The 23228-nt window shown below is 41.2% G+C and overlaps 1 protein-coding gene across 2 annotated transcripts in view; it reads right to left on the bottom strand.

Annotated features, from left to right (window-relative positions):
- Positions 1 to 14628, bottom strand: part of URI1 (URI1 prefoldin like chaperone) — a gene marked incomplete at its 5' end in the record, with an annotated part of 41030 nt that extends 26402 nt beyond the window's left edge. Inside the window, 2 exons of one of the 2 annotated variants that reach the window (XM_083870135.1) lie at positions 3147 to 3181; positions 14553 to 14628. Coding sequence is in view for 1 of the 2 variants with exons in the window: in XM_083870134.1 (XP_083726260.1) it covers positions 3147 to 3181; positions 14553 to 14627 (110 nt within the window). The remainder of the gene's footprint in view (positions 1 to 3146; positions 3182 to 14552) is intronic. The other variant, XM_083870134.1, reaches the window with a different exon arrangement.
- Positions 14629 to 23228: the final 8600 nt, after the last annotated feature.

Genomic DNA, 23228 nt, shown 5'->3' with positions numbered 1-23228 from the left:
GGTCAGAAATCAGCTCCTGCATGAAGTAGTTGGCATATAAATGTCAGGTTTGATGATATTGTTTACTTGTACTTCAAAACAATAAATATATATAAGGTAGTAAATTCTGCAATAAAAGGCAACTGAAAGCACAGAGCAGCACACTTAACAACACTGACCCAAGATGCAAATTACAGGTTTTCTGAGGATGATTCAGGAAAGCAATCTATAAATGTGCTGAAAAATGAATGTCATAGTTGATAACACAACTCTCAAAATATTACCATTGATTTTCTTAGATTCATAAGCAGAGTGAAATCTTTTTCAGCATTCATTATGAAAAATTATCTCGTACTCTTATTTTTTGACTCATTTGCTTCACAGTTAAACTCTGCTGTAACCACCCTACTTTGTACCTACTTTAAGTTTTTGAACTCATCCTGGAAAAAAGAATTTCAGTTTTTATGCCACTTGGACATTAAAACCATATTCCACATAACTGATTTACAAAAGATGCTTGCTGCTGCTTTGCTCTGACAGGAGATTTCTCCCAGACATTTTAGGCAAGTCTTTCTGTCCGTTGCCCACATAAGAGTGAAAACATAATTCACTTCCTTCAAAGAGGAAGGACAAACTCATGAATCTTAGCAAAATGCACTGAGATGTTTTGGGGGAGGAAGGAATATAATGAAAACTTGGTGTCAACAATAACAATCAATTACTTAATGCTATTTACAGAACCCAGCCTTCGCCTCAGAGAGATCTGGACTTGAGAAATGGACTCCGAGCAGCCACTGAAAAACAAGGCCTGGCACTTGTCTGAAACACAGGGAAGGGCTTCATGGGAAGAGCCTGGAAATGAAAATCCGCCTCTCACAAGCAGGATTAAACATTCCCATCATTTCATGGCTGAAAGTCACTCAACATTTCTTCATTAATCTGAAAAGAAGTCACTGTCTTTAAGGTCTGACTGCTGCATGTAACTGAATAATCTGATCAGAGGCCAGGAGAAATCACTTGCCACAGAAGCTGTGCTACTTCAGCAGCAAAGCATCCTGCTTTTTGTACTGGTACTGCTGCCCTTTGCTGAGCAAACCTCCACCATGGCAATCTCTAAAAGTGGGGTCACATCCTGAACTGGACCATGCAGATAAAAAAAATTAAATTGATCCTTTTAAATAATTGGCCAGAAACAGCATTACTTAAGGAAGGGAAACTCCCTCTTCATGGACAGCTGATGTTTTCACAAGCTCTGGGGTGTGCCAGTGCTGCAGCCTGCCACAACAGCCAATGAAGAACCAAAGGGAACAGGGAGGAAGAATACTGGGACTCCAGCTCTGAACACATCCCTAGAAGGGGAAATGCATGTCTAGCTATTAATCCCATACCCAACCCATTACTGGATTCATGGCTTTAGAAATACACTTCAAAAAGTGCACTGAAAAATGGAAAAGAAAATAATTTAATGGAAATATATTAAAGCTGAGCATTTTAAAACCCTATTGTTATTCACCCAATTCTATTTAACATTCTTCTGTGTCACTGACTGCTTAAAAGGTCTTATATGAACAAATTATTCAGTTGAAACAAGAGCACTCAGCTCTTGCACAATCAGGTTTTAAATAAGAGTACTAAATTTTAATTCTTTTATGAAGTAAAGACTGTATGGAAGCTACACAAACTGCTTTTCTATATGAAAGAAATCAGTATGTTATTTTTCATTAGAGGTTCTGTGCCCAAAACCCCAAAGTTCATGGAGTCCTTGCCAGAGTCTGCATAAAAACAAACACAGGAGCAACTCCTCCTTCCACAGCCAACATTCCCAGGCCACTCCACAAACCTCAGCCATTGCAAAAAGGAAAATAATTGTCACAATTTTCCAAACTTTTAAAAATCTGCTCAAATTTTACAGCTTTCTGCCAAATAGTTTATCTCTGAAAAAATAAACTGTCTCTGAGTGGAAGAATGCACATGCAGAATTTCACATGGGAGCCAGTAGGCACAGCCACTGCAAAGCTCCTGAGAAAGTGCATCAGCTGGAGATATTCTGCCTGCCTTCGCCACAGCAGCACCAGTAGGCACTTCAATATTCCCCTTATTGAAAATTAATGCAGCCTCTGAATTTTAAACATAAATGAAACATATTAGTTTTAGATTATTTTTGCGAGCCAATAGTCAGAATTTAATACGATGATGTGTATAGATTGCCTTGATTTTTTTTCCTCTTATCCAGAGCTTGCAGCCTATGTGCATTTAAACTAAAAACATTTGATACACACTAAATATAAATTATTTGCTTGGAGATCTTTCAGGCATGAAGAAAAAGCCTCTTAAAATAAATTTAAAATATTATATGCTTGATGGTGTATAACCAAAGGTTTAATCTCACCACTAAAGGGGCAGTTGCTGTGATTCTGCAATAACCCTGCAGACAATAATCAAGACAGCTCCTGTTGTTCTCTCAGTAAAATCATGGTAAACACAGCATGGATATATCGTAATTTGATATCTGTAAGATCAACTGTTATATCTCACAGTAACTCATAATATAAGATTTCATTCACCATTAAATGTACATTTTCCTCAGATGCCATACAAAACTATTATTTACTAGGTATGTTTTCTATTAACCATAGATTGCCAACTGAGAAAAAAATGCCCAGAGATTATTTTTTTATATATAATAAACCGTTTATTTTAAGTATTAAAAACTAAGCTTTAGCACATTCTTTACTTGAGGGGGGGAAAACAGTGAAACATTACTTTCCACATTGTTTCAGCACATGCAAGGGGGAAAGTGGAATTTCCCTATTTGCTCCATAGTTAGAAAACAACAATAATTCTACCCTGGGAGCACCTTTTCACTATTCAGGCAGATTAAGCATTCATCCAACAGGGTTACTTGGGCAAAAATGACAGATGAGATAGGTTTTTAAAGCAGAAGTATAAACACTGAGGCTCACTGTATTTGTGATTTAATTATATCAGTGAGAAATAGATATATTTTAAGGAGAGTACATTGCAACAATTCTGAGCCATCACTAACTATAATCCCCAGAACATGCTAGCAGGATTTGACTCCCATCAGAATAAACAGCAATACTTTACTAAAACATAACTAGGTTACTCATCAGTATTTTAGGCATGTAAGACTTTTTTTTACTTACCAGTGCTGGATTTTTTCTTTGCAGCCAGTGACCACCTGTCATTAAAACAGATAACTACTGATGAAAAAAACAAGGCTAAGCACACAGCTGCAATGTCAATGCATCAGAAACTAGAACAGGAGCTTTACAGATTTGGTGCTGTCTCTATCCACATTTTTATTTGTCAGGGCAAAGGCGTGTGAATGGCCGTTCTTAAGCAGCACACTTTATCACAGGCTAATGCAGAGTGATAACCACAGAAAAAAATTACAGCTTTTCACTTCTTATTTTGGTACAATACCTGCTCCATAACTATTACGTGACACAGGATCTGAGATAAGTAGCAGTTTGTGCAATCTGCCGATCTATTTTCAGTGTTACATGTTTGCAGAGTAAGAAAACAACATAAATTATAACAAGACATCAATGTAGCTCCCATACTCAGTCATTAAAAAGCAAAACAAATGAATCTCACAGCACCAAAAACATTTTTCCTCTATCAGTACATCAACAAATGTTTCCACTGGCCAGTTTAACTTGAAAAAGCACAAATTAACTTTGTGCTGTGTAAAATACATGGACATTTGACAACGTGATGGGCTGCTGCCTTCTCTTCTTTCTGGGTCTCGAAAAATTAAGTTTTAATAGAAGTATTTCACTTACTTCCTTATGCCACAGGCTTTCCCAAGAGATACAAAAGAATTTACAATATAAAATACATTATTAAAATTAAATACTTTTATCTTTTTTAACTGCAATTTTTTTAGACTATATATAGCAAACAGGCAGGATGCTGAAACCTGTGACCTCCTCTGCCACAATTACATGGAGATTTTGTCTTTCAAAACATATTCTGATCTCTGAATAATAGTTACCAAAAATACAACACAAACAATTTCATTCAATTATATGAAATGCAATGAAGCCATGAGGCAGTTAAATATGTCTAGACAGCTTCTCAATACAAGCATTTTCTAGATTTTTTTTTTACAAATTTCGTTTTTCCTATAGCCAAAATAATGCTAACATTTGAAAGCAATTAATGAGAAAATTTGCAGAGAAAACAATAACATACATTCAAGTACCACTGAAATCACTGGAGCAGATAATTCTTTTTTTTTTCCCAAACAACAGAATGAAAGACATTTTTTTTTTCAGTTAGCATATGTGCAGCTTTTGCACAACAGATCTCATTCCTGCACTTCCTACTCATGTAGGAGTAAAAAAAATGGGACTACTTTGTGAGCTAATAATTCTTTAAACAGAGCAAAGTTCTTAAATGAAAAGGATCAGCTTTACATTTGTGGTTACGTTATTTCATAATCCATCAGGAAAGTCAGCCAGGTAGCTCATCCCACATAAGCCAAGTTTAAATTTATCATTTGCTTTAAACTCCTACAAATCAAATGCCTAGCAAAATATCTTCCTTAATGTGCAAGCCAACTATTTTTAAGCTTGAGAGTAAATACACAGACTTGTACAAGACATCAAGCCAGAAGTCTAATTCATACTATTAATATGAAGCCCATTTTAAGAGTAAAGTTTCTGCAGAAGACATAAATTGTCTGGTAACAAAGCTAAGGCACACTGGAGCCCATCACTAACAAGTGGAGGAGTCCAAGCCTATTCTATCCACATCCTTCATCCTTTCACATTTGGCAGTGATTGTGAAGTACACAACATAATTTAGCATATAAAAATGTTTATGAAATCCTTTAAGAAAGTTTCAATTTAATTGCCCCATTACAGATGAAGATGGAAAAGACAGGAAGCTTTCCATTCCCAATACATGACTTTCCACGCATGAAGTGAGCTGAAAGCACAAAAAGAAAAGCCCTGCAAACCATAAGAGCAGCATGTTCATTAACCTCTACATGATAATCCTTTCGTAGCTGCATATTAACTAGTTACATATTCATAATCATTTACATTATTTAGAGGACCTTCTATGAAAATTTCCAGGCTATATCCATTAGCCACAATGTTAAAGGTTACAGAAGATAGTCTACTTAATGTTTCCAGGAAGCTTTTTTAATTAGTAAATATGTAAATTGGGCACATATGCTTTTTATGTTTTTAAGAAATAGTCCATCAGTAAAACTGCATAGGGGCATATGCTGTTTCCATCACCCTTTATCCCCCTTTAAAAAAAAAAAAAAAAAAAGAAAAAAATCAATAACACCAATCAATTTTAATTTAATTCTTCTTCTTTGATATAATCTCTCTTGAAGGGATACGAAAGGGTGGAACCAACAACAAACCTTTTCATTTCAGTGGCCAGCATAAAATGAGAGCTTTTACAGAAGTGCTAAAATATACCACCTTAAAAATGTTGCAGGCTGCACTTCTGGAACTGAAGTCTATTAAAAGAATAGAACGAATAAATATTGAAAAACAGATGGAGATCAATTATGCATATGACCTTTATTAGGTCAGTCCTACTGTTTGGATAACAACTGGTTCATAACACAGCAAAGAAACAAATAGATAAATATATACACAAATCTTTGATTCTTTGCCTTTAATCAAACACAGGAAAATCATTAGTCTATCTTCCACACATAATTCATATCCAGAGTTACAATTAAAGACCAAAAAACCCTTTTAGGGTAAATAAAATAAATGACCTGCTTGTTTGTTCACTTGAGTTCAATTTACCTGGACAGCTAGTGCCACCAAGTATGCCTTACTTTTCAGACATCATAGTGAAGGGGTATCAACAACCTCTGAATTCTCCCCTTTCAGGCATAAAAATGTATGAGTTTGTGAATGCACACAGTTATCAGTGGCTTATCTGCATACTAAAATATTTATTAAACTACTCTTGCAGCAGACTTAACATTACCTAATCACAGGTCTGGTTATTAAAACAGGATCCACTGTCAGAAAACATATTCCATAGTCTTAAAAGAAAGCAAATAGGCAAATATCTTGTTTCCTTCCTTCCCACCAACAGTAAGTTGTTAAAATGCAATGTTTCTCAAGCCCCTGACCCAGCAGAACCACACCTGTGAGCTCCACAAGCAGCCCCTGGGGACAGGGGAGAGGCCATCCCTGCACACCTGTAACCCAAGGTGTAATTCCTGCTGGATTAAACCCAAACCCCTACAGCAGAAGATTACGTCCTTGTTCTGATCTCACTGCTACATGCCTGAGCTATTTCTAGGGTGTTGCTGCCTTTAGGGAATCCCTGGTTTGTAGGTGTCACAAGCAGAACACGAGGATCAGCTTTGGACCTGTGATCCCAGGTGACCCCAGTTCCACCCAGCCAGGTGATCCCAGGTGAGACTGCAGGCTGATGACTCCAAATCACCCACAGGCAACTCCTACCATCCAGCCAAGGACTTCATCACCTGGCCAAAGACAAAGCATTCCTTCTGTCTGCAACACTCTTACCCTTCCCAGTCTATCTATATGCTACCTTCTCTCCATTATCTCGCACCCAGGGTTCAAAATCTCCTCCATGAATTTAAGTGAGGAGCACTTTGAAAAAGGACTGCACTGATTTTGCAGGCTAAGTTAGAACCACTCCCTCTGGTCAGAGCTGGGAAGGGAAGCCAGAGCTCCCAACTCAGCAGCCAGGCTCTACAATCACTTCCAACATTTCCTTGGCAATGAGGACAGGTTAGAAGGATGCTGTAGCACAAAGCAGATCCTTACCTGGACGTGCCTGGATGGGTGTCTAACCTATTCCACAACACCCCAGCAGATCTTCACTCTCCTGTACAAGGGCACTTCTCTCCTGCACCTTGGTCTTCCTTATCTGTTACTTCTGCAAATGCCCCCATTACCAACAGCTGAACAGAATTCTCTGTGGTGCCTCGGATTAACAAAGTGGTGGCACAAAGAGTTCTCTTCTCCTCTCCATTCCCAGACTACGTTGTTTTATCCAGCTACTTCTCCAAGGTGGAGGGCATGCAAGTGAATGTTTCTCCCTAGTGAGCAGCTGGGCACTGCCTACAAAGGTGCTGCGAGTTTAGCACACAGAGGGCAATTCTCTCTCATCTCCTCTGAACAGCAGTAAGACAAGCTGCAAGTCACAACCTTATTTATGTCTCATCTTGTGAAAAACTGTAAGTAACAGAGCTGGCCCTGGTGTCATCTGCAGGCAGTTTGGGGTACCAATGCTAAACCTGCTCTATGTGAATTGTGCAGTTATGTTCAAGTCCAGAGAAGCAGAAACTTTTGTTTTTAAGGTGGAAGTTAAACACAATGAAAATTATGAAAATAAAAATGTGGAATCAGATTAGGAAGAGGTCCTAAATGAAGGCCATTTAGAGGCCATTTCCACACTTGCAAGTATGAAGGTAGAAATGTGAAACAGGGCACAAAAGCAAAGTTTCCCTTTAAACAAATTGCAAGTTAGACACCTAAGAGGCCAAACAAATGTCTGCTGGCTCTACATGCACACTTGAGCATTTTGCTTCAAAACTGTGGCTCACAACCTGGCAGGTCTTCTGAAATTAGAAGCTAGGGACACAGATCTAATCCCAGCTCTGATGCTGTTTCTTCTATATGGCCTTGAGCAAATCACAACCTCTCAGTCTACATTTCTTCATCTGCAAAATGGGGATAATAGTATTAACCTACCCACCTCAGAGTGTTTAATGATGATTAATTAATGTGAGAAAAGCACTCTAAAGATGTAAGAGCACTATATAAGTGATAAAGCATTATTTACCACTTGAAAAGTAATCTGAATAAAATCAGATATGCAAGTAATTTGTTTACATGTAGCAATAATATAATTTGTGACTATTTAATCTTGAATTAGTCTCACTTTAAACATCCCTTTCAATCACATTTCCAGTTACTTAGGGAAAAAGACAGTATGGAATACTTTTTGTGGAAGCAAAGCAAGTAATGAGGTGGTAATTAAAGTAAGGGTCTAATAAAGTCTAAAACCAATGACTTGCCTTCAGGAGACAGTCCCTGCCATTTGGGATTGTAAAAATATCTCAGTTTCAACCTTGGTCCTGTTGCTCAGAACCCCCCACTAGTGTATGCTGGTTTCCTGAAATGCAGATCCATGTTTGCAAGGCTCTTGATAAATCCAACATCATTTCCACTACTGACTTCCTTCAGGTGACTCCAACTTTGCATAGTTCTAAATCTTAAATATTCCACATCCAAGTATTTACTGTGGTTCATACATGCACATGAGCTGCCTCCATCTGGAAATGTTTGCAGTGTCAAAACACTCTCTGCCATGCAACTCATGCATGAGATTTCCCTCTTGCACCCCCAAATACTAAAATTGTACCCATGAATTTACCAGTTCACAGTACCACTTCACATTACAGAACAACGCTAATGGGTGGTCTAATATTTAATTATCTCTTGGTAATATGGATGTAACAAGCCGCAGAAAAAAAATAAACATTTAAAATGAATTTTCACTTTTTCCTCTAGGAAACTACACAGTACTTGCCTAGAACACAGCAATCACTGATGGAGAAAGACAGAATTAACATTTGTACAATTGTTTATCCTAGAGCCACATTTTCAATCAAAAAATGAAATAAAACTATTAAAAATTCTTCAGTCTGTTGGCACACTATGATCTAATGCAAAAGGAAGAAAGCATTTCTGAGCTCTCATATTCATTTATTAAATCATATTACTCAAAAACACTACATTTCAACAAATTATTAACATAAAACCCCCTTTAGGAGGAAAGTTTTGCCCTTTGAAGAAATATGTTTGGGAATACTGAAGGAAAAGAGAGAAAGAAATCTGAATCATGGCAAACATTTCTTCCTAAAAGTAAAAAATCTTACTTAGAAATACAGCCACGATTTTTACCTTTCTTTACAAGAAAACAAGTGAAGATCTACTAATTTTATATTAATTGTGTACAGACCTGTGGATCCTGCAGTTTGGCAGAAAAAGTAGTACATACCTATTACTTATTAGTAAATAAATACTAAGTTCTGACCAAAATTATCTTGGGGAGCTCAAAAATTCTACACAGCAAAAAACCCAAGGGCAGCAGGATATCTTCTGCTGAGTGAGTTCCATGAATTCCAAACCAACTAAGTGGGGCAAGCAAGGAACACAGAGTAACACCTCACCCTCCACTGGCAGCAAGCCAGTGTCCATGTCCTGTAACTTCATCCTGAGCCAGAGATAAGAACTCAAAACAGTATTTTAGCTGAGGTCAGGTGAACATACTTGTGTGGCTATAGCGTACCCAGGCTCGCCCAGGTACCCAGAGAGCAGCACAGGCACACAGCTCCCATGATCCAAGCAGCACAACGTCTCAAGCAGGTTTTGCAAGCTTTGATGGAGTTTATGGTGCAACAACTACGCTGCTGGCAAAACCTAAGCTTAACTGGCTTAAAATTGCTGTGAGCTGTGACACCTGCCTCACAGACATAGCTACAGGCTGTGGTTCAGCCTTCAGCCACAGCCCTGAGTGAACTCAGCATCATCCCTCCCTGGCTCCTGCTACTCAGTTCCACTGCCTCATCCTCCCAACCATGACATGATCTGCTGACAGACATTTCTAACCACATTAGGGATCTACAGTGGATGAAAAATAGTCCAGGAAGAAAAGAAAAAAAAAAAGAAAAAAGGCAACAGTAAAGTTTGGTTTTAAGCTGGATCCCAGCCCAGTTCACTGAGCACTGTCACAAATGTGCTACCCTAAAACTGCTAAAGAACTGAAAAAAGTACATGCACAACAATTAAGTTGCTCCAATGTAAGTCATTTGGCCAACTCACATGATCATTAATGAAAATTTTGAGCAAGTGTCTGAGACTGTTGTTCCTTTGCTCCAGCCTATGGTAACAGACAAGAGGAACTACAAAAGCAGCACCAGCACAGTGCAGCAGTGTCCCAATGCCCTCACCACACAAACATGAAGCTTTAGTGACCTGCTGCTCTGAGGGCCTCAAGAGGCAAGCTCTGAGCCAGCAGATCCACCTGCAACACTGGAGGCTCAGACTCAAACAAAACACAATTTCGCAACCTCAGAGGATGAAAGAAGTACTTGAGTCAAGGAGCATCCAAACGGACCTCAGACAGGTTACAAGCTTAACTTCTAGAATGGAGATCTGCAAAGATACTGAGTGTGATTCCCAAATTGGGAACCAAATGGCACCTTGGTCACTGCATCTACTCACAGCATTTGCAGACAGCTGGAAGAGCAGCACAGTTCAGTAACATTTATATTTTGTGCATATAATCTCATCTACATTTCAGTTACCAATGAAATTGGACACACACAGACTTGCCCTCTCCACAATAAAGGCAATGCTCTTTAAACTCTTTTGTGAATAGTCTCCTTCAATTACCATTAAAAAACCTACTGAAGATCTGTTGATTTATTTCACAACTCTTGACACTATATAAACTAGTGGGTATTTAACTCATACTAATAAGAACATGGACAAATATTGACTAAAAAAGTAAAAGTGATGATCAATTAACACTGGAAGAATAGTTAGTATTCCATAAAAAGCTTCCAGCTAATGACAGAACTAGCCCTTTTACTTGAATGCAGCACATAAAAAAAGCGTTATTGGAACCACTGGACAGAGTGGAGTGTATGTCATCACAAGTTTCCAAAAAGGTAATTGTCCAGGTACCTTTTAAAAAAGAACAGGGGAAATAATGCTCCACACAGGTTCTTTTAAAAAAGGAGCATGTCAAACCAAGTTTCAGACATTCTATTCCATTTTCTCAAACAGTTATTGCGCAAAATGAAGTCCTTCTGCACTGGTGGCTCATACCCAGGCTTCCTCTGGATTCTGTGAATTTGGACATTGGCTGGAAAAAGTGCAAACCTTGGGAGATACTGCACTGGAAAGCACATCTGAGACTCATCTGTGAGTTCACACACAAGCACTTCCAGATTTCCAGCGGCTCCTGCAGCAGCATCAAGCGTACAGGACCCTACTCTGCTTCACTGCTCCTTTTCCAACTGCAGGAACAGCTCTAAAACTGCCAAGTTGCTGATTTCATAGCACAGATATTACTTGGAAAAGACAAACAAAAGCAGTCAGCCCCAGAAGTAAATCATGTAAGAAGAGAAAACAATTTGAAAGAGTGTAAGCTTAGGATTCTGTGATTTGTTTCTTCAGAATCCACCTACAAGTTGCTTAACTGTCCAAAAACTTTAACTACTCAGGATCTTGAAAAGCATTTGGAAATTAAAGATCATATAGCTCTACTATTTAAATTCATGAAAATTAAGAATGTGTCATAATGCACAACGGCCAGTGAGTTACAGTAAGAGCGGCACTCTATCCAACTGTGCTTTGCTGTTGTGATGAGTGACAGGAGAGTCACTTCCTTGTCCTAGTTTTTCTAAAAGGAAAATAAAATACTGTGTTTGTCAGTGCAATACCAAAAAAAATCATATTGCCATCTAATAGTGGAATCCTTCAGATTCTCCATGCCTGTGTCTGCACTCTGCAAGTGTCTCTTGGGTCTAATTGGTTCTGTAATGTCTCCCATTACACGTATTGCCATTGCATTGCTCAGAAACTATAGAACATATCATCCCACTGTAAATTCACTGTCTACACAAGTCTTTCCAAATCATACACATCTGACTTGTCAACTTCCCATCACTTAGTAATCCCAACCCACTTGATTGCAGGAATAAATGTATATCAAATATTGTTTAAATGCAGGCCCTATAGCATGAGAAACCTACTATTTAAATATTCATTTTATAATTCCTGTACTAACTTAATAATAATACTAACAATAGATTTATTGCAGTATTTTTAGCTAACATATATTGCCTTTACAAGTAATCCATGATGCATACATTATCCTCTTCTTACAGAAATATTCAAAACTTTACGCAGGCATTGTGCTTCCAATGATGGTCTTTATCATGAAAATTACTAGATATTCTTCTATAATTTATCCCCAAGATACACATTCTAAGTCATGTTTTTATACAAAGTGCCTTTAGTAGGAGCACTGAAAATTGCTTTTAACAGTTTGGTCTTACTATCACCACAAATTAACAAGATGAAATCTGTCCAACAGGCAAGCAGTCCTAAACAAGAATTAATATTACTTTTCACCAGGGGTCCTAAACCTGGAAGTTGCAGCCTCCATCCGATTAAAGACAGAAAGCCATGAACATCCTCTCCTTTCAGTATTTTTAAGCAGGAAGGAAGCCTCAATTCACAAGTTCTCCAGGGCAGCTCTTTAGCTCTCAAAAGCTCAAACCCATAGCTGAACCAGGGTTGTACAATGGCCTGGGTGTTAAAATAACCCACCAAAATTCAAATACTATCTTTAATGCTGCAGATAGGTACTGCTATAATCCACAATTTCACTAAAGGTTGCCTTCAGATTAATGGGAATAAGTAAGTTTCCTTAATCAGGCATCACTAGGACAGCACAACACCCCAGTAATTAACAGAAATGTATTTGCCTGCTAGTATACAGAGACATCATTCTGGCTAAGTAACTTCACTATTTTCTATGATCCTCACACTACAATTACTAGTTTACCAAAGTGCTGGTAACTAATTCTCCTTCATTTTTGTGCCGACACAAACCAGGAGCCTTCAACTCCAGTGATTTTGTGGGAAAAATACGGATCTCTGAGAAGAGGCAGCTGAAATGAAAGGACCTCCTCCATCTTAAAATACAATATTTTTGTAACTGAAAATACCGTTGTAATCCAATTATATATATTCATTGCATAGAGGGAAAGTCTACTATATCTTCATCACGACACTCCATTGTAACCAAGATATGTAGTTCTTTAGTATAATTTCATATTGAAGCTGAAGCGTTCCATTTTTTTCAGCCAATTTGCAGAAATTATGTAAAGTTTCCCTATGATAAAATATAACTTTGGTACATCAGCCTAACAGAGCCTTAATTAATGGTCTCCTGGGCCTCTTTTCCACTGGAGCAGATCTGTTTAAGAAGAGTCTTAAACTTGCTTACAGAGGGGTCTTACCATGAACTGGGAATAATTCTCTGTGGCTGTGGCAGACATGTGCTTACACATTAGGCCTGACACTAATGTACCAGGGAAATTATTCTTCACCAGATTCCACCACCTTGAAAATTAACCCAAGGAGCCCAAGCAGGCAAGTTCCTATCACCAATTATTGGCATAATGGGTTCCAATCCATGCAGAACAGATGATGAGGAGGATTCCAGCAGAGCCTCTTACTGTTCATCCACATACACGGTCAGTTGGCTACACAGGTCTTTTAGTAATCATCTAATGGGTATTCAAAAGTAGATGCATTTGTGCACACAATATTCCAGACAAGGCACAATTTTATACCACACAGGTGTTACTCACTTGCTCTCAACTAAACCAGCATGTGACAAAATACAGGCTGGAGATAAAATCTTCCATTGTAACTGAGGAACTTTACTGTGCACCTTACAATCTGCTTAAAAAAAATTTAATCACATGAGCTTCATAAAAAGTGAAAGGTGTGCAGACTGGGCAAATGTATTTGTGTCAATAACACCCTGCACACGACCACAAGTTACTTCCACAGTGACTCCTGCTCCCAATACAGAGCTCACTGCAAGGCTGGAATCTACAAGCACCAAATTGCATTCCTTAAGTTTCCAGGACCAATTTGAGTTAGATCATGAGTGCAACCTACAGGAAGAAGTATCCTGACTTTTGTGCTACGCTCTCAGGTGGAACCAGCCCCTGAACTCTTGGGAACAATTTCTGCAGAAAAAAATCTGGTTCTTTGGAACCCATTTCAAACACAACCAATGATTCTTAAGGCAAGTCATGAACGACTAAGCTTTGACACAGGGTCTCTTCAAGCCGGCCCAGGAGCACGCTGGCCCCGGGGGGATGCAGGTCACACACACGGCTGGGCCCTGCGCGGGCAGTTCCGAGGGCGTGACTGTCCCGGAGGGCGGAAAAATCACGGGGAGGCGTGAAGAGGATAAAAACACGCGGTCAGGGCCGCGCTGGTGCCCAGGGCAGCCTGGGGGAGCAGCGGGGAGGGGAGTGCGGGCAGGGCCTTCCCTCCTGCCGCCTCCCGGGCCCTGTGTCGGTGGGCTGTGTCCGGAGGATTGTGTTCCGGGGTGCTGTGTTTGAGGGGCTCTGTCCCGGGTCCCCGTGTCCCAGGAGCTCTGTCCAGGGGGGCTGTGTCTGGGGGGCTGTGTAACAGGGGCTCCGTCCCAGGATCTGTGTCCCGAGGGGTTGTGTCCTGGGTGCTCTGTCCCGGGGGCTCTGTCCCGGGTCCCCGTGTCCCGGGGGCTGTGTCCCGGGGGGCTGTGTACCAGGAGCGCTCTCCCGCGTCCCCGTGTCCGGGCCGCTCTGTCCCGGGGGTCCCCGGGTGCCCCGGCCCGCCGGGCCCGCCGCCCGTGACGTCACCGGGCCACGTGCCCTCCCCGCCCCGCGCCCCCCGGGCCCGGCCCGCGCCCCCCGCGCCCCCGGCCCGGCCCCGTGCCCTCGTTACCTTCTCGTGCTCCCGGCGGAGCCGCCCCACCAGCGCGGGGCTCAGCGGCGAGGCGCCGCCGCCGGGGGCCTCCATGCGGGCCGGGCCGCGCCGGCGGTCTCCGGGGGAGCGGGGAAAGGGAGGGGAAGGGAAAGCGGCCGGCCTGGGCCGATCTCCTCAGCAGGGCGAATGAGTCCTATAGAAATGTTTGTGCAGGGCGAAGCGCCGGCTCCAGAGCCTCATCCACGCGGGGGCCGCCGCCGCCTGGGCCCGGGGCGCCGCCGCCGCTGCCGGGGGAAGAAGCATCTCAGTGTCGCATTCTGGGCCGCGCCGCCGCCGCCTGGGCCCGGCTCCCGCGGCGCCGGGGGAGAGCCGGCCGAGGGTGCCGGTGCCGGGTCCGGCCGCGCCGCCGCCCGCCCGCCTGCTGCACTCTGGGTACGCGGCCCGCGGGAGGCACCCGGCTGCGAGCCGCGAGAGGCGGGCGCTCCACACCCCCTGCCCGGCCCGGCCCGGCCCCCGCGCCCGGGTCCGGCACCCCCCGGACTGCCCTGGGCCGCCCCGCTGTCCCCGCGGCCCGAGCTTCCAGCGCAGGCCCCGGGCGCCAAGGCCGCGGCGTCAGAGAGCGGAGCAGCGGCCGTGAGGCGCTGGGATGGGCCTGCACCGCTCCCGGATCCACGCGGAGACAGAGCGGTGTGCTCTTTGTAACTGCGAGGTGCTGTCACATCACTGCCCGCGGGATGCCGGCTCTGGGGAGTGTGTGTGTGTGTGTGTGTGTGTGTGTGTGTGTGTGTGCGCTGGCAGGGCGGCTGGCCGTGAGCAACCCTAGAATCATAGAAAGGAGCTTACAGGAGAATAGAATAGAATAGAATAGAATAGAATAGAATAGAATAGAATAGAATAGAATAGAATAGAATAGAATAGAATAGAATCATCACGATTAGAAGAGACCCTCAAGATCATCCAGTCCAACCATCTGCTCAGCACTACCTCTGTAACCCAACTCCTAAACCACATCGCCCAGCACTTGTGCCAGACACATCTTAAACACTTCCAGGGATGGTGACTCCATCATATCTCTGGGCAGCCCATCCCAATGCCTGAGCACCCAAACAATGAAAAAACTTCATTACATCTCTTAATCCAAATCCCCACATCCCTCCTGCCATGAGCAAGGGCACCTTCTGCTAGACCAGGTTGCTCCAAGCCCTATCCAACTTGGCCTTGAACACTTAAAGGGCATCCATAATCTCTATGGGCAGCCTGTGCCAGGGCCTCACCACTCTCACATGAAAGAATTTCTAACTTAAATTTCTGCTCTTTCAATTTTTACCCATTATGCCTTGCCCTTTTTCTACAGTGGGCTGCCATGACTTGGCACATTGCAAAATATTCATTAAAGTCACTTAGAGCAGCACTCAGACTTGCCTACGTGGAAAACTCGCTGCATGGGAAGCGAGTGGTTACAGCCACCCTTGGAATACCACAGAGGAATTTATGTGTTATAAATTCACAAGCTATTTCTGTGGATGCCATTAGACACCTCCAGTGTAACACGTTGGTGCTGGAAGGGAGCCATGCCTTAACACTGTGCTGGATGACAGCACTGCTGAAGGCCTGAGCAGCTTCTCATGGTGCTCAGTGCCACCCCAGCAGGTGTATTTCAACTTGTACACTCCAAACACCACAGAGCCGTGCTCAGTCATAGACCTTGTGTTTAGTGCTGAACCTTTCCCTTGAAGGAATGAGGTTTTTGTATTGTTTTATGTTTGCCAGTAGAATTGAGGGGCTCATATAGTCTCCCCCACAGGGATTAGTAAGTATGTTATAGGATGGAGGTACAAAGGGGCATCATGCCTACGTTTAGATCAAGGGTTTCCTTCTCCAGCCAAAGAATCAACGCTTCCTTTCCATGAGCAGAGCTAACCCTGTACACACCACAAAACAACTGTTTGTGTTATACGCATGACACAGTATTTGCTGTGCACTTTTGTAAATCCATCTTCCCATCCCCCTTGAAGAGCTTGTTAAAACTCTACAGATGAGGAATTTAGAAACAATTTTCAAAGCATGGTTACTCAAGCTGGAAGTTAGCTTTTAGCCAGACTTTATTATAGCTTCCAATATTGCAAATAAAAATTTGCAACTGCAGCTGGGTAGTTCAGTTTTTGAAATAACTACATCCATAATCTTCAAGAATAATTGAAAGTTAGCTAAAATCTTTGGCACCTATTTGTCACTGAGGGAGGGATTCTGGATCCTCTAAACGGACAAGGGACATCTATATATTGTCATCAGAAAATGGCTCAGCAGCAAAGGGATATCTCAAGTTTAAACAGGTTATACAAATCTTGCAGTCCTTCTAAATGCCCACTGTAAGGAACTCCTTTTAAGCCTACTCAGAACCTCTTTGGAACATCACTTCAGGGCTCACAGAGGAGATACTGCAAATACAGGTCATTTTTAAATGTTCTGGTTGATTCCATTTCATCTCAACTAGACTGGAAGATAAAACACATGTACTATATAAAGATACAGTACCTTGTTTGAGATTTTAATTTTTTGCCTGACATAACATACTCTTAAGTAACGAGGGGAGCCACAAAGTTGGAATTCTGTATCACAAGACACTATTTTCTAAATAGAATGTAAAGACATGCAGTAATTTCTCTTGGTTCCTCTTCCAAAGACTTCTCCATTTCCTGTGCCTTCAGTACACCGTTTAGTCACTGAATGTGTTGGGTTGAAGGCCTCTGACAGTTCCAAAGTGAGAGGCTACATCATTATCAGAGTAATGACTTCTTGCCTTTGGTTGTGCTGATGATAGTATGGAATAGTTTATGGCATCCTTTTGTACATTTTGTTTTTCATCTGCCAATGAAGAAATGTTCGAATAGTGACAAACAGATGGGATACGACATTTGCCAAAGATGAGCATGAAGCCTTTCTCACATTCTTTTGCACTTATAACCTTTACAGAACCACTGTCACCAGTGAAACTCTATGGATTATAAAATAAATCAAATTGAAATTTGGCCTTCTAAGCTGCAGATTTTTGTTTACTTGTTTACAACATTAAATCTTTAGATGCCCTAACAGATGATTTTCATAAAGCCTTGGAGAAAACTGTGGAGGACTTTTTGTAATTGAGGGAAAGGCAAATAAGCAAAGATTACATGTTCTCTTCCAAGTGTCTGGCTTAGTGCTCAGCAGACATGCCCGTACTGGAGCTGAAGACAAGGCTGCTGGCAGAGCTTCTTTCCAAACCTCAAGCTGGTCAGATTGGATGAACTTTCAGAATGAGAAATCAGTGTCGTATTTTCAGTTTCGACATGAACAGGTCAAAACTCTCTGTACCTGTGAGAGCAGTGCATTAGAAGCAGAGTTTTGGACAGGTGAAGTTAAGTTTGCAGCAGTAAACCTTGCACCAGGGCTCTGTCTCAAGGACATTCTCCTTTGGCAAAGAAGTTTGTGCCTTCTCCCATACTCATTCAAAGTTATTCACTGCCACTCTGCAAAGACAGCAGTCGCAAGGGAAGAGGAAAAGGAGAGAACAAAAAGAGGAGACATGGGAGAAAATGCCCCAGCCAGTCTTTCTGCAGAGAGAAACAAAGCTGAATCTATGATCCCTCTATTTTGCAAGACTAGAGGCTTAGATCTAAAACATGGATTGCAACAAGAAGTTTTGGATTAAGACAAGAGAGTTAAGACTCTTGGAGCTCACACACCTGTGCAAATACATGCAGAGCTGTGCTAAGAACAACAGTTGTGTGGGGATTGGCTGGATGCTGGGTACAGAGGAAAAGCAACAAGGAGCTCATTATTATCAAATGGGAAAAAATTTATCCTGAGACAGAGCTCCCATGAGAAGAATACATCTTTGGGAAACAAGATGTGACCCCTGTGGTCAGAGACATGACCATCTCTGTTGTCAGCACCTGGAGACAGACTGAGAACAGGAATAGTGAATCAACTCCCCAGGCCATGAGCAGGCTCCCTGACCTGCTTTAGGTAAACTTCATACTCAGTCTTCTGTCATGAAAAGCCCGTGCTAGAACTGATGGGAAAAAAAAAAAAAATATATATATATATATATATATAAAAATAAATGAAGAAATAAATAATAAAAAAAAAAAACACAACTAGTATCCTTTTGTTAAAGCTAACTCATAATCAAAATGCCGTAAGACCGAGTCCATCTTAGGATTGTATATATAATTCTGGCTGCAACACCCACCCTGCATGCTTATTATGAACTTCTAGTGATTCTAAATTCCTGTGAAAGATTAGAAGCCTTTCCTTGTTGCTGTGATTTGCCAGGAGGATAAGTGCCCCAGAAAATATTTAAGAATAACTGTCTCCACTCTGCCAGCAATAATTGAATATTTTTTCTATCCAAAAGTTTTATTCTGAATAAAACCACTATTAACTTTTCTAATGAATGTTCTTTATGTTGCAGGTGAGTCACTTTGGGCCTTCCTGTTGAAGAAAAGAAAAATAGGGCCATGAGTCCTCCTCCTTTGGTAAGTCAGGAAAGCAACCCAGTTCCACTTGAGCTAGTTAGAGGAGTGAAGCTCTGCAATGCTTGCAGAACCATGGTCAAAGCCTGCAGCTCCCTCAGTTTAATCAGCCTGAAACAGCCAGTGGTTTTTGTTCAGATAATGACAATGGAGTCAAACTACTAGACACCTTTCATTGTCCAGACATAGAATAAGTAAGGTTTTTATATGGTTGTTCTGAAACATCTTGGTACTGACATTGGCATATCCCTCTCTCCTGTCTTTTCTCATTAGATAAAGATGAGAGGCTTTGGGGATGACACCAACATGCTACTCTTTTTTTGGTTACATACTTAAATACCTTAACTCATGCTTGAAATGTAAGTTTAGGGGCACTAGGTGACAGCTAAGTATTTATGTGCTCTGTGTCACCAACTTAGCCTCACCCTTGCTATCCATCCACACAATTATCCCATATTTAATATTCTGATATCTGAGAACCACCCAACTGATGTCCCCTCAGGTTCAGTTTCTAGAAGGGTTGAGTATTAAGTACGTTGATATTCATTTGTTTCTGCAGGGAGAACAAGGGGCCTGATTTTCTGGTTGAAGCTACTGGACCTTAAAGTCCATCAATACAGTGTGTCTTGTTTCCACATTGGTAGTGATGAAGCGGAGTCTGGATCTGTGTATTGGATTCAGTCAGGATATAGAAAATTGTCAGAAATAGCCTATACCTGTGCAGACACACATTACCACACACATCTAGGAGCAGCTAGTTAAAAAAAAAGCTGGGGCAGACTGTGACCTGTCTGGTGAGACCATCTGTAGAAATTTCATTTTTCATGATAAAAAAGGCATCTGTGCAAAATATATATAAGGCAGGACAACCAACTATTAGTGTGCATTATGCTTTAACCTCATTATGTGTTTGCTAATAATAACAACAGAGCTTGTTTTTGTGTTGCTATCATGCAGTGGAGTTCTGGGCCCCTTGTAGCGACACAGCTGACTGCAGTCTAGCTGCTATTCTGTGAGTACTGTCATGGTTGGTTTGGTACATGAAACTTGGATGCTTTATTTGTATGCTTTGTAGTTGCTTCTGCCATCTTTGATTAGTATCACCTGGAAATCCCTGCTTTTCTGCATGTAGTCACACCCAAGAGGAAAGCCTGACTCGGAAAAGATTAGTGTCACTTTGCTTTTTCCCCTCATCTTCTCCCTGTAAAGGAGGAGAGCTTTCTGATCTTGGCAGTGTATCAGTAAAGATAGCCTAGATACCAAATACCTTAAGGGCCTCAATCTCCTCTCATATGTCCCAGAATTAAAGCTGAAATAACTCTGTTGACTTCACTGTGATTTATACCTGCATTAGTGAAAGAAGAATCAAGTTCTGAGGTTCATATGAGGGATACTATGAAATTTACTCTTTTAGCTTGTTAAACAGACAGTACCAAATGCACATTTCCATTAACAAGAAGATTGTGACATTAAGGATGTCTGTCTTTCTCACAAATTTTACTCCCTTGTGCTAAGGTGGTGATGAGGGTGGCAGCATGAGACCAGCCCTTGCACAGACTCAAGGGGCAGATTTAGAGGTCTCCCACACCACAAATGCACATCTTTTCTGATGTTTGGGTCACTAACTCTCTCTCTCTAATATAGCAACTGTCAAAAAAGCACACACAAAGCAAAGCTGGTAGCACAAAGTTTGTATGAAAGCAAAACCTGCACTTCACTTTTGCAAACTAAAACCTTGGCCCACAACAGTGTGTTTAATACAGGTCTTGCATCAGGTCCAGCACGAGCCAGCTGGGCCACAGCCAGAGACAATTCTCAACCAGAAGTGGCCTTGTTAAATACTCTTTACTGGGTATGTTTCTCTGCCCATTATTGATCAAGGGCAGGTTATACACCATTATTTTTTGCTGTAGCACAGGCAGCCAGTTTATGCTGTTAATGTCTCAGAAAACTCTTCCTCTGGTTTCCAATTTGTAGGAGGGGTGTTTTCTAAGTGGGCATTCCCACTGCCTTCTTTCCAAGTGATCAAGGGGCATTTCTCCAAATAATTGCATTCTTGTCTCTACAATATAGCAAGCCAGCACAGAAGCCCTAAACTGCTTCTCAAAATTTTTTTTTTACCTGAGTTTCTGTGACTGAAATAAAGCTTGTAACTACAAAGGTTGGGTTTATCATTACTTTCAATTAATAACTTTGTCTATCCTTTTAATTGTAATTTCTTATTCACTTCAGGGAACTATTTACATATATTTACATATATTTATTTATACACTTTAACAAATGTACTCATATTAAAACAGGGCATTTCCCTGACAAGCTTAAACCTGTTTCCCTATCATTCAACTTCCCTTTCATTTCACCTTTTGCTTTGTTTCTTGGCATTTTTTCTACTTTAAAACACTGCGTTTTGTTGCTAAAGGCACCTTTGCCTTCCAGATATCCTTCCAATTTTGTTTAATTCCTCTCAGTAAAATCACAAATTATATTGACCATTACATTGCTTTTTACCAAAACAACTGGGATGGGAATATGACAAACCGAAGGAAGCCAGAAACCACGGTCCTGTACTTCTGCTGCTACAAACCAAAAGCATATTACAATTTATACCTACAATTTCTTCCTGCAAGTCCTTTCTTAAGCATATAATCCCAGTTACAGACACAGTTCTTGTGGCTTCAGGGAAAGTAACTTCATGATCCTGGACTCTTCTCAAGAGAGAAAAATTCATTGAATTGCCTAAGAAAGAGTTTCTCTGGAAGCTGTAGACTGAGGAGAGTCAGAGCACAATTGGAACTCTTTTTTGCATAACCAGATCAAATCTGGCCTTGGTAATAGTGAGAAATTATTACCATCTGAATTCTAATCCATGGCATATGTAATCGGGGCTGGGTGGTCTCATTATAACTTCTAGGAGAGCAAACCTCATCTCGTAAACCACCACTGCAGGTGGCACTTCAAATGGAGGTCTGCAGGCTCAGCGGTGTAACTCCACTTCTTGCTGAACTCGCAGAGCATTTTTAGCAAAGGAAATGCAACAGAGTCAGTTGTCTTCATTTTTTCCGATCCCTGAAGATTTCCATGAGATGTTTATGATCATTATTTAGGGAAAGAAAAAATAATAAAAGACTTTAAGTACATATTTTTTGAAGCAAAGTGATGTAAACACCAAATATTTAAGCAAATATCAGTAAGATGACCCCTACACTTAAGGAAGCAACAATGAGCCCCAAAGAGGGGAATACTTCCAAAAGATTCAGTCTATGTTTTCAGGACACATGTACAAACAATACCAATTTTATAAAACACAGAAAATTAGGATTTATTAGACTCCTATGCTAAAGACAAATGGGTTTTCCACATCCTTTGGCTTATCAAGTGTAATTGACCTCACTCACTTTTGGAGACATTCAGAGTGTTTTAATAACGTGAACTGGGCTCCATATCAATTTACATGAAGAGCCTTAACTGATGTCTACTCACATTTATTGGGATCCATTGCAAGGAAGGTCCTGCCTGCCCATCTCACCTCATTTCTGTTTTCATTTCCATGCAAACCTGATCCATTCTGCCACAGCAACAGCTTGCAGGCATCCTTGAGGGGCATACCTGTGGTTTAAAATTTGCATGGAAAATTATAGCTGGCCCAAAAGCAAGTCCAAAACATCCTCAGCTATGGTGGCAGGACTGAAGGGCAGAACTTCTGAACACCTCCTCAACAAGAGGGTGGCAGCTCAGGGAACAGAAGAGGCAGCATTTGCCATTCTTGGGGATAAAGATGTTAGGGCTGCTTGTCCATGAAGAGCCCTGCACTTTGGATCAGATATGTTTGATCTTGGCTAAAAACCAAGTTTTTGACATGACACAGCCTTGTTAGGGAAGTTGCTGCTAAGGCACAAAAGTGATGCTGGTGAACCAAAGACATTATTGTGGCTCAGTTAAGAGCAGATACTACTTTTATATTTGATTTCAATGTATTTTGAATTTATTTGTTTTCAAAAGCGTCTACAATTTAGGAGACATGCATACATATATAATAAATCAAAATAAGTGAGGAAGTGACAGCATAAAGAACTGAAGACTTTGAATAATATGTTTCATTTTAAAATTACAAGAGCATAAATGCACAAAATCTTAGAGGCCTCCATCCAACAAAGCACTTACATGTATACTTAATTTTAAG

The sequence above is a fragment of the Zosterops lateralis genome (genome assembly GCF_965231275.1).
Source record: "Zosterops lateralis genome assembly, chromosome: 12".
Classification (NCBI taxonomy): domain Eukaryota; kingdom Metazoa; phylum Chordata; class Aves; order Passeriformes; family Zosteropidae; genus Zosterops; species Zosterops lateralis.
Note: the sequence above shows the minus strand (reverse complement) of the source record. Positions and strands in the feature narration are given on the sequence as shown.